This window comes from Bubalus bubalis, chromosome X (genome assembly GCF_019923935.1).
Source record: "Bubalus bubalis isolate 160015118507 breed Murrah chromosome X, NDDB_SH_1, whole genome shotgun sequence".
NCBI lineage: Eukaryota > Metazoa > Chordata > Mammalia > Artiodactyla > Bovidae > Bubalus > Bubalus bubalis.
This window is the reverse complement of record NC_059181.1, coordinates 128,983,235-128,995,341: the sequence shown is the minus strand read 5'-3', so window position 1 is coordinate 128,995,341 and position 12,107 is coordinate 128,983,235. Positions and strand designations below refer to the sequence as shown.

The 12,107-nt window shown below is 45.3% G+C and overlaps 1 protein-coding gene and 1 long non-coding RNA gene across 4 annotated transcripts in view; one reads left to right on the top strand and one right to left on the bottom strand.

The window, feature by feature from the left end:
• Nucleotides 1-5,599: 5,599 nt before the first annotated feature.
• LOC123465382 (cancer/testis antigen 47A-like) lies at nucleotides 5,600-10,617 on the top strand. The gene is made up of 3 exons (XM_045164388.1): nucleotides 5,600-7,984; nucleotides 8,843-8,984; nucleotides 10,007-10,617. The coding sequence occupies exons 1-3, from the start codon at nucleotides 7,306-7,308 to the stop codon at nucleotides 10,017-10,019; spliced, it is 834 nt and encodes a 277-aa protein (XP_045020323.1). The 5' UTR covers nucleotides 5,600-7,305; the 3' UTR covers nucleotides 10,020-10,617.
• LOC123465385 overlaps nucleotides 9,537-12,107 on the bottom strand; it is a 49,178-nt gene continuing 46,607 nt past the window's right edge. For 2 of the 3 annotated variants that reach the window (XR_006640601.1, XR_006640600.1), the window contains exons 2-3: nucleotides 10,983-11,107; nucleotides 9,537-10,015 (exon numbers count right to left, since the gene is read on the bottom strand). This is a non-coding gene — a long non-coding RNA (uncharacterized LOC123465385). The remainder of the gene's footprint in view (nucleotides 10,016-10,982; nucleotides 11,108-12,107) is intronic. The other variant, XR_006640599.1, reaches the window with a different exon arrangement.

Here is a 12,107-nt window from a genome sequence, read left to right as displayed (position 1 = left end):
TGTGTGTTAGTCACTCAGTCATGTCCGAATCTTTGCAACCTCATGGACTGTAGCCCACCAGGCTCCTCGGTCCATGGCTCTCTCCTGGCAAGAAGACTGGAGTAGGTTGCTATTTCCTCCTCTAGGGGATCTTCCCAAGCCAGCGATTGAACCTGGGTCTCCAGCATTGCAGGCAGATTTTTCACCATCCCTCTGACAATATGAGATGTACTGGTATAGAGAGAAATTACCCAAACTCTACCGACATTCAAGGCTCAACTTGAATCTTACCCACTGGGGGCTCTCCAAATTCATAAATGTGATCCTACACATAGTAGCATTTGACTTTGTAACTTGTACAATTAACCAATATAGAGGAAGCAAGTTATTTATAGTCATTTAACAAATGTTTAAGGGGCCTCCTTGGTGGCTCAGGGGTAAAGAATCCGCTAGCCAATGCAGGGGATGTGGGTTCAATTACTGGTCCAGGAAACCTGTGTTCTAGAGTCCGGGAGCCACTACTGAGCCCACATGCCTAGAGCCATGCTCCACAACAAGAGAAGCCTCCACAGTGAGAAGCCTGCACCCTGCAACTAGAGACTAGACCCTGCTTGCTGCAACTATAGAAAAACCTGTGCAGCAATGAAGACCCAGTGCAGGCATACATAAATAAATCTTTAAAGTAAATAAATAAATGTCTGAGTATTTACTCTGTTCCAGATATCATTCTAGGTGTTTGGGGGACATAGTGAAGAAAACAGACAATAAGCTCTGCTTTGCGGCACTTAACTCTTGGTGGTGCTCGGGGAGGCTGGGGAGTTAGGACAGGAGTAATAAATACAAAGATAAAACGTATTAAATGGGAAAAGTTCAAAGCTATGAAGGAAATAGAAACGGTGGTAATATAAGAGTGTTTGAGGGTGGCACTGGGTGACAAGTTGTAGTCAGCGATGATCCCCTGTGAGTGTTCTTTGACTGAATTCCACACCCATGGTGGATTCATGTCAATGTATGGCAAAACCAATACAATATTGTAAAGTAATTAGCCTCCAAGTAAAATAAATCAATTTTAAAAAATTAAAAAACCAAACAAACCTGAATTCCAAGGAGGAGGCCGCTATAGGACAATTTGGGAGGAAGATTCCCATGAAAATTACGGAGAACATAAAAGTGGGGGAGGGGGCATTTCTTCTGTACAGAAGGCAAGCATTTACTGATTGAGTGTGGACAACAGGACCAAATTAAAACTCTACTTCCTCTGAATAAAAAGGACATGCTTAGAAGATGAGAAAACCCAGACAAACCTCACTGCTGCTGCTGCTGCCGCTAAGTCGCTTCAGTCGTGTCCGACTCTGTGCGACCCCATAGATGGCAGCTCATCAGGCTACCTCGTCCCTGGGATTCTCCAGGCAAGAACACTGGAGTGGGTGGTGATTTCTTTCTCCAACGCATGAAAGTAAAAAGTGAAAGTGAAGTCGCTCAGTCGTGTCCGACTCTTAACGACCCCATGGACTAGAGCCTACTAGGCTCCTCCATCCATGGGATTTTCCAGGCAAGAGTACTAGAGTGGGGTGCCATTGCCTTCTCCGAGACAAACCTCACTAATAACCCTTAATTCTGATAAGGCTCATTGTCTATTATCATGTTAAATATTCACAAAAACCCTGCGGGGTGGTAATTCTTCTCTTTGTTAAGAGGAAACTAAGGACCATAGGAAAATTTACCCTAAGCCACACAGCTTTTAACAACAAAGGGACAGGAAACGTAACATGATCAAGAATATTCCTAAATGCACCAAAACTCTTCTGCTAGCTCTACCATCATCTCAATGGTGTTTTGCTTTGGAGGCCAACCTCCTTTTCAGGGCAAAGGGCAAAGTCTTTACTGGAGCTTTCACGGCCCTATCTACTTTAAAGGCCCAGCTGCCACTCTGCTCTACACTCCTGCCATTTTGCTCCCTGGCTAGCTGCACACCAACACATCTCTGCCACTCTCCATGCTGCTTCCTTTACCTACAGGAACCTCCTTGCCCCTGCCTTTTTACTGCCACTTGAACTCCTAGCTTCAGGACCCCCTGAAATGCCCCCTCTTGAGCACTTTCCCAGGCACCAGCCCACCCCCTTCATCTACTGGCCATAGCTAATCATCCACTCTCCCATGCTTCCTTAACACTTGTGCTCATCCTTGTCACAGCACTGGACAGAGTGAGTCGTCATTGCCCATGTGTCTGTCTAGCCCTTTAGATCGTAAACCAGAACAAGCCATGGGTCTTAGATACCTGAGTCCCCAAGTCCGAACATAATTCCAGGTATATAGTAGGTGCTTACATGTGCTCAGTGAATGCTTAAATGACTAGGGGCTGGAGTGTTTGTCCTGTAGCTTCAAGTGGACAGACTAGTTGTTCCTGACCTGGAAAGACACTCGTATGATTTCTCTTGTTTTGTTTGCTTTGTTTGGTAACATGCTATGTCCTCTACAGTGAATAGTGATGGTCTTGTTAAAAGTTCTGAAGAAAAGAATGTACAGAGATAGGAGGAAACAAAGAAAGCATTAATACTCGGGTTTCATGGGTGGGGCAACTTCCCTGGTGGCTCAGATGGTAAAAATTAGGAGACCCAGATTCGATCCCTGGGTCGGGAAGATCCCCTGCAGAAAGGAAGGGTAACCCGCTCCAGTAGTCTCGCCTCGAAAATCCCATAGACAGAGGAGCCTGGTGGGCTACAGTCAATGGGGTTGCAAATTCTTATGGGGGGAAAAAAAACCCCATCCACCTGGGAGTATGTGCTTCTCTGCTAAAGAAGAATGGAGGCAGTCCTGTCACAGCATGGGATAGGAAATGGGAGTGCCCTAATTAAGCACCTTCCTCACCCCAGGACCTCCATCACATCACCCACGTCTGCCCTCTGCCCAGAAACAACATCTGCCTCCTTTTCCTACCCCTCAGTTCAGTTCAATCGTTCACTTATGTCCAACTTTTTGCCACCCCATGGACTGCAGCACACCAGGCTTCCCTGTCCATCACCAACTCCTGGAGTTTACGCAAACTGTCTATTGAGTCGGTGATGCCATCCAACCATCTCCATCCTCTGTCGTCCCCGTCTCTTCCTGCCTTCAATCCTTCCCAGCATCTTCCCCAGTCTTTTCAAATGAGTCAGTTCTTCCCATCAAGTGGCCAAAATTTTGGAGTTTCAGCTTCAACATCAGTCCTTCCAATGAATATTCAGGACTGATTTCCCTTAGGATTGACTGGTTTGATCTCCTTGCAGTCCAAGGGACTCTCAAGAGTCTTCTCCAATCCCAAGGTTCAAAAGCACCAATTCTTTGGTGCTCAGCTTTCCTTATGGTCCAATTCTCACATCTATACATGACTACTGGAAAAACCATAGCTTTGCTTGAACGGACCTTCTATTCCTAAAGTGAAAATGAAAGTGAAAGTGAAGTCATGTCCGACTCTTTGCAACCCAATGGGCGGTAGCCTACTAGGCTCCTCTGTCTATGGGATTTTCTAGGCAAGAGTACTGGAGTGGGTTGCCATTCCCTTCTCCAAGAGATCTTCCCAAGCCAGGGATCGAATCCGGGTCTCCCGCACTGCAGACAGACACTTTACAGTCTGAGCCACCAGGGAAGGCCGCAGGCTTTTTTTACAGCCAGGGACCCGCTGGGGTTTACAAGCCCATTTTAACAAGGGCCACACAGAGCCAACATCCTGTCTTCATTGTCCTTAGTTTGGGCCTGTTGCCCATCTTTTGGGTCCAACACCTCCCTCCTCTGAGAAGCCTTTTCTGAGAAAAAACTTTCAATGCCTTTTGACTCACTTGTTTGAGTTCATGCATTACAGTGTAAAGATGGAAGTGTTTTACACCGTCAGTGTCCTCCAGCCAAAGATCACAGAAACATGCCTGTAGTTGAGTGAGTTCAGTTCACTATTCATTGCAGTAAGGGAGAACACACATCATGGAGGAACCATGTGATGTCTTCCCAAGTATCAGAAAGAACCTGTTACAGAGGCTGGGGTTTGGTTGAGTTATTTGGGGAAGTTTTTCCTTCAAGGAAACAGGAGTTTGCTCTAGATTAGATGTCTTTAGGTAGCTGAGGCAATTCTCTGATTGGTATATGAGTAAATCTTCCCTGTAGGGAGAGGGGACTAGACCCAGAATAAAGATGTAATTGGTCAAGAAGTTGTAGACATTCATTTTAGCCAAGAGAGGGGGATGTTTAGTCCTTCTTTACATTCAGAAAACGAAGATCATGGCATCCGGTCCCATCACTTCATGGGAAATAGATGGGGAAATAGTGGAAACAGTGTCAGACTTTATTTGGGGGGGCTCCAAAGTCGCTGCAGATGGTGACTGCAGCCATGAAATTAAAAGACGCTTACCCCTTGGAAGGAAAGTTATGTCCAACCTAGATACCATATTCAAAAGCAGAGACGTTACTTTGCCAACAAAGGTCCATCTAGTCAAGCCTATGGTGTTTCCAGTGGTCATGTATGGATGTGAGAGTTGGACTGTGAAGAAGGCTGAGCGCCGAAGAATTGATGCTTTTGAACTGTGGTGTTGGAGAAGACTCTTGAGAGTCCCTTGGACTGCAAGGAGATCCAACCAGTCCATTCTGAAGGAGATCAGCCCTGGGATTTCTTTGGAAGGAATGATGCTAAAGCTCAAACTCCAGTACTTTGGCCACCTCATGAGAAGAGTTGACACATTGGAAAAGACTCTGATGCTGGGAAGGATTGGGGCAGGAAAGAAGGGGAAGACAGACGACGAGATGGCTGGATGATATCATTGACTCGATGGACGTGAGTCTGAGTGAACTCCGGGAGTTGGTGATGGACAGGGAGGCCTGGCGTGCTGCGATTCATGGGGTTGCAAAGAGTCGGACATGACTGAGGGACTGAACTGAACTGAACTGAACTGTCTCCTTTCAATATGGTCTCAGAGTGACCATGTCTGAAGTTGATGTTCTATGACACTGTTCTATGACAGGTCCAATAGGAAGGAAGTTGGCCAAAGCTGACGTGTGAAGTATGTTTCAATTCCACATTAAAGATCAGGAGATTGGTCCTAGTCCTGGCTCTTCTACTAACTGGCATGACTTTGGGGATGCCAGTTAGCAGCTCTAAACCTTAGTTTCCCCGTTTATTTTTTTTTAATTTTTAAAAATTATGTTTTTTCTTGTTTTTGTTTGTCGATTTTGTATTAAATTTATTTATTTTAATTGGAGGTCAATTACTTTAAAAAAGAATGGTCTTAGATTCCATATCTAAAGGCCTTTCCAGCCCTGAAACGCTAAGAGAATGTGTGTTTCTCTTGCATCTCTTCTGTCTTTATAGAAAATGCTAAAGGGGACTTGGCCACACATCCTTATGTGTGTGCATGCTAAGTTGCTTCAGTTGTGTCCGACTCTGTGTGACCCTATGGACTACAGCCCCCCCAGGTTCCTCTGTGCTTAGAATCCTCCAGGCAAGACTACTGGAAGGGATTGCCATGCCCTCCTCCACGGAATCATCCCAACCCAAGGATCAAATCCGGGTCTCTTACATCTCCTGCATTGGCAGGCAGGTTCTTTACCACTAGCGCCACCCCGGAAGCCCACACATCCTTACAGAGGGGAATTCATGCATAACAAATGGTATTATAGGTGAGCTGTTTAAAAATCAACTGAGATTTTAATCTTAACACTGTGAGTCATTATTGATTCCAAATTAAGGAGTTCAATGTAAACATTCAGAAGATCTCCAAAAAGAAGAAAGTATAAAATTCATTTCTGGATGAGAAAAGATGTACACATTTATGATGTTAAAACCAAGAAAAAAGAAAATATTATTAGATTTTACGACATAAAAAAGAAAAACTGCATACTTAGAAGGCAAAATCAAACTAAAAACACAGTTTCAACAAATGCTCAGTATCCTAAATATAATTCCATCTTCTTCCATCTACCTAACTCATATTTTCATTGAATGCCACCTATACAGATGATAAAACTGAGGCCTAGAAATGATAAGTAACTGTTTCAGGATCACTTAGGGCGGCAAATGTTAAACCAACTCAGACCTCAGATTGGGATTCTGCCTCTTTTTTGCTGTCTTTATAATGAGAATTTTGAATTAGAGATTATTGACATTGCCTTCCAAATTTAAACCAATGATTTACAGCAACACCATGCTCCATTCACGAGGTGAGACAGAGAAAAAATAAAAACACTGAAATTCGGTTGGAACTGAACTAAATGAAAGGGGAAAAAATCCCTCTTTACAATTATGAGACTTATTAGTATTTTTCCTAAATGTAACATCCAGATGTAATTGGCTATGTCTTTTTCAAAAAATATTTTTAGTGCTACAAAACTTTTTTTACAGAATGACTATAAAAACAGTTCATTTCTGTATAATTTTCAAAATTACACTTGGGGTCTGGACTAAGTGGATCTTGAGATCAATAAAAAGTCCGGGACTGTTGCCTCTGAAACATCCTAGGAAGGTGGCCCTTTTAACGTCTGTCATGCTTAGCACTTAGGAGATGACCTGATCCTTTAAAGAAACCTCTCCTTTTTTTATTCAGTCTTCAAAGCATTAAGGGAATATGTCTGGGTTCATTATACACCTTCTAGCTCCTAACTTCTCCAACACTTCTCAACCTTCAGTTCTGACTGCATTCATTTCAATTTGTCTACTCTTTTCCAACTATTTTTAACTAAGGTAAATTGTCCAAATTCTCTTTCTCTTCTTCGGAGGTTTTTAGTACTGCTAACATCTGAGATATACAACATTTTTATGACCCTGTCTCTATTCACATGAGCCATTACCAGGTGGAAATTCCCAGGTGGGAAATTTCTCTCAGTTCACATGGCCCAGGATGCCTTCATAAATACTTTCCTGCACAATTACATAAAGGACACGAGCCTAGAAGGCCTCCACACATGTCAGAACCCTAGCGCGTCAAAGAACAAGTAGGCAATTGTGAGCAATTTGACAACCAAGGGCCTTGGCCGTTCATTGGACACAGAGCACGTCAATCCTTGTTTGTCAGCAAATGAGCCCAAAGCTCGTGACGAGGGGTCACAGGCCACCGTCAACGGTTCCGCGTCAACAGGCCCCGCCCCTCGACTGTGGCCTGGCTCCACTGCCTGAGGCCCGACTTCCGTCGGACGCTTCCGCCATTGGCCGTCTACCCTCCCGGTCGTGGGGCCTCCTCTGTGGTCCCTTCCGTGACTGCCTCGGTCCATCTCACTTCCCTCAGCCTCCTCTCAGGGCAGCCACTTCGGGTGCCACCACCTGCGCCACTGCCATCGTCCCCCGCCCGGCTGAGGTAACTGGCGGCTGCCATGTCTACCACGGGGGATGGAGATCTGGCCCCTGGCGGGCAGGAAGGCCCTGCAGGTGCGGCGGGGGCCCAGGCCGGAGCCCGTGACGGTGTGGACCGCAACTCCGAGGCTCGCAGGGGTGACTCCATGCCTGAAGCTGAGGCGGGTAGAGTCGTGGGGGCCTCAGGAGGCCCGAGGGAGGCGGCCCTGGAGGGCGGGAACGCTGAGGAAGACGCCGACCTCAGGCCGGCTGAGGAGAGGGAGGTGGAGGAGCAGGCAGAGGGCGTGAACCGCATGGTGGTCTCGCGCCACTTCCCCATGAACGCCTTCCTCTTAACGGCCCTAAATCTGCTGCAGTCGATGGTGAACCGTTTTTCTGAAAACCACGTCATACTTCCGGCAAATGATGACCGCGTGTTGGTCTGGCACCAGACCAGGCCGCGCTTGTCCGACCACGGCTCAGCCGCCGTGGCCGGGTTTTCGGAGGTCCAGGTGCCATCGGATGAATCGGGGGAGGGGCCGGCTGAGGAAGCCCCGGACCAGGGGGCGGAGCAGGCGGAGGAAGCCCAGGAGGCGGAGCAGGCGGAGGAAGCCCAGGAGGCGGAGGAAGCCGAGGAGGCCTCTTTATTGGAGACGGCCACCAAGGAGTCTGAGGAGCCCAGCTCGCGGGAGATGCCACAGGAGCCTGTCGCCCCTGAGAGTGAGCATTCGAGGGGCGGGGGGGAGTTGGGGGGGACGGAAACACTGGCAGCTGCCGGCCGGGTCTGGGGACCAGGGATCCCGAGGAGGGGGCAGGCTCATACGGGGGGCACGGGGTGGGGGGGGGCGTTCCTCAGGAGGGGAGGCCGGGAGTCAGGGCCTCCTTGAATCGAAGGCCAGAGGGGCCCAGTAGAAGCCCAACTGCATAACGATTTGTTTGGTTTGGGGGGAAAATAAGCTGCCCTCTACCAACCCCGGTAAGAGGTCTGAGATGATCAGTGCCAGTTATGAGCCCACACGTGAAGGTCAGTGGAGGCAGGTGTTCAAGAGGGAGCTTGAGAGGACATGGAAGAGAACAGGCAAATGGCAGACCTCATATTTGGTTCATAGCTTTTAAAAATGTCAAGATTCTTGGAGAGTTGATCCCAAAACATTATGAACTCATACAGGACCACATGGTCAAAAGGAAATGTTTAGGTGATTGAGGAACTCAGGAGCTTCCCCATAGAATTTGTTATTGAGGTGAAGCATATTTTGGCGAAAAAGTTCTGGCCAAAACATCCAGAATGCATCAGACCCAGAGAATTCTGATCCTTGAGCACAAGTCATCAGTAGCACAGGGTGACAGATTTACTAGAAAAGAAGAAATAATATCATTGTGAAAATGATCAAGCAGCAGCAAAGTGAGGGCCATGGAAGTGTTGCATCCTCCAGAAGGAAGGCCCCCAGTTACTCTTTTCTTAGTTGCTTCTGTCCTGCTTCTCCTAAGGGTAGAGTACTGGACATCCTGCCATTCCTTATGTGTTTGCGTTTTTTTTCTGTAAATGTCTGGTCCCAAAGTCTATTATTCCTCTTTAAGAAACAGCTGAATGCCAGGATGAGAACTCCAAAGAAGAGGCGCAGGGCACCAAAAGTGAGGGGAAAGAAAAGAAGTATAAGAGGAAACAAGAAGAACCAGAAAAGGATCTGGACCCAGCAAAGGACTGGCCCAGAAAGCCCAGGTATCTGTGTATAGCTTTGAAAATAACCCAGCTATTCCCAGGCATTTACCAATTTTGTTTTTGCTTTTTAATTCTCGGAGTAAATTAAAACGTTTGTTTGAAATTAGTTCAACAACTCAAATTTACCTAATGTTTATAGAACAGTTCTGCACCCAGTAATATAAAGAGCATGAAGTGAAATATACTTCATGGCTTCTCATTTCTTCTTATGAGGTCTTTGGTCCTCTATCTCTAAGACTACCAACAAGTTGTAAATGTATCAGTACCTAAGACCAGTATTTCTTGAGAAAACAGTGACTAAAAGCTGCAGCAACTGGGCTGTGCAGAAGTTTGGCCTTCATTTCTTGACCACAGAAGTGCAGTCTCCTGCACTAAGAGAAGACACCTTTTAGAACGTAACTACTTACGAATAGCAAACAGTTCAGAATTTCAAGAAGGACCACATTTAGTGATTAATACTGAAATATTTGTTCGGTTGTAGATTTGTGTATTTTATATGACAGTCAAAAGAAACAATCGTAGGATGACTGTTGTTTATCACTGAGATGGTAGTGAAGGTATATATCTTGTCTTTAATGATTAATATTTTCTCCCTTGTTTGCATAGTGGTGTGTTTCATAATAACAGCCTCTTTCTCATTCGGTAGATATGGAAACCGAGGGTCTGGGAGGGTAAGGGAGTATCATCTGTGGAGTGAGCACAGGCTTTTAAGGTAGAAAGAGTGATTTAAGTCCCAGACTAGCCTCTCAAAGGAAGGGGGAAAAAAAAAAGCATTTATGGTGTTGGGCAAGAGGGAGACAAGGCTGGTAGGATCACATGATTGAAGCCATCGGGTTGTACATGCACCCAGTGTCCAGGGTGAATTTTACAAAAGGAAAATGTGTTTTTCTTCTCTCCTTGTTGAGATACAACCCTCAGATGCAGCAGATATACATAAGGCTGATTGTTTTCTTCGATTTAGAAAGTTTCTGATGCTGACTGATGCTGTATAATCGTTCCTTTTCTCTCATTTCTTCCTGCAGTTTGGAAGACTAGAAAGAAGACAGAGAAAGAAGAAAGGATCCATTGTTTGCTATTTTTCGATTTTTCAGAAGCCCATGGGATTACTAACATTGATTTCCTTCCCAAATCCATCCCCCAAAAAGCAACTGTCTAATATCTATAAAAATTCCAATATCTAATTGGGTTTTATCTTTTCCAGATATATTTGAAAGCATTTGTTCTAGTTAAAACTAAGTTTTAAAGTAGTAAACTGAAATGTAGATAGATTTATGTATATAAATAATCCTGATTTAAATCTCTTTAAAAATGAGAAGCCGTTTTACATCATTGGAAGGCATCATCACATTCCGCCATTTGATAAGCCTGTTTTAAATTCTTTTATTGCAGCCCAAAATAAAATTTGTATTTAAAACAGTTTTGTAAAGACAGAAATAGGGGTCAAGGCTTTAGATCTGAACTTGTTTACTGTACTAGTCACTAGCCACGTGTGGCTGCTGAGCATTGAAAATGTGGCTAATCTGAGTTGAAATGTGCTACAAATGTAAAAAACTGTGTAAAGTCTCTTTAATACGTAATTACACATTGAAATGATAATCTAGTATTAAATATAGCATTAAAATTATTTCCTCCAGTTTCTTTTTACTTTTTCAAAACGTTATTTATTGCTACACATGAGCTGTCTCTAGTTACGGTGCACAGGTTCTCACTGAGGTGGCTTCTCCTGCGGAGCATGAGCTCTCAGGTAAACGGGCTTCAGAGCTGTGGCACATGCGATTAGTTGCCCCTCACATGTGGGATCTTCCTGTACCAGGGATTGAACCTGTGTCCCCTGCACTGCAAGGTGGATTCTTAACCACTAGATCACCAGGGATGCCCTCTTTACTTTTTAGATGTGGCTACTAGAACATTTAAAACTGCACAGGACTTGTGTTATATGTGTATTTCATAGTCCTGCTGGGTGCTTTTGAAGAAAACCTGAGGGACGGCCCAGCTTACCTGGAGGCCAGATGGTGCTGCTGAGCCTGAGCCCAGACGCTGATTTGGAGCACTGGTTCTCAAAGATTGGTCCTTAAAATAGCATTATTAGCATCACCCACGAATTCTTAGGCTCCACTTAAGACCTGTGAATCAGAAACTGAGAGTGGGGCCCAGTAGTGTGTGTTTTAACAAGCCCTCCAGGGGATTCTGATGCAGCCAAGGTTTGAGAAGCACTGGTTGACAGCCACAGGGGGAGAAGTTGAGACCCACCTTTGGTGACCAGCCTTCGTTCACTGCCTTGGGGCTGCTGGAGGTAAATTGAACAGGACGGTCGGGGCTGGACTGGCGAGGAAATTAGGATTCACAGGGGCTGAGACAGAGCGAGGCTGTGGATAGGGGATGGCACCAGAAAAATATCCAAGGGACAGAGCTAGTTCCCGAAAGTCACAGACATGATACCGGGTATATGAAGTCGAAGGGAACCTTCACTGAGCAGAAATGGATAGTAGATACATACAGAGTTGCCTGTCAGGATGTACGCATATGCAAGCATACAGAAAAGCATGCAATGGAAAGATAAACCACATTTAGGATGGTGGTTACCTCTTGGGGAAAGACAAGGACAGCGATCCTATTGGGGAGGGATACGTAGTGGGCTTCAACTGTATCTCTAATTTACATTTCTTAAACTGAGTGGTGGGTAAATAGTGTTTCTACTAGTATTCTTTATAATTTTGTGCAGATGGGAAGTATATCATAATAAAGAAAAATACAAAGAGAAAAGGGAGAAAGTGGACTTAATCTTTGAACTCTGTTTAAGTTAATAAAAAGATAAAGTTGTAGATGACCAGAGTGGAGGATCAGAGAAGGGGAAGGACCTGGGGGTTTGAGACTAGACAGGCTCATTTCTGCATTTACTTCAGGCTTCCTAGGTATCTGAAACATGGTTTAGGTGGAGCATACTTTGTTCCCAGGGGCTCGGCTCCTGACCTTCTTGTAGGTAACTGATAACATACTGTCATGTTCTGTGGTGGCATGTCTTCTATTCTAAGTGTGTGCACATGCAAATACACACACTACATCCACCTATTCCATCAAAACCAACCCCTGCACTCAACCTTTAAATGGCTGCGACCTTAAGGG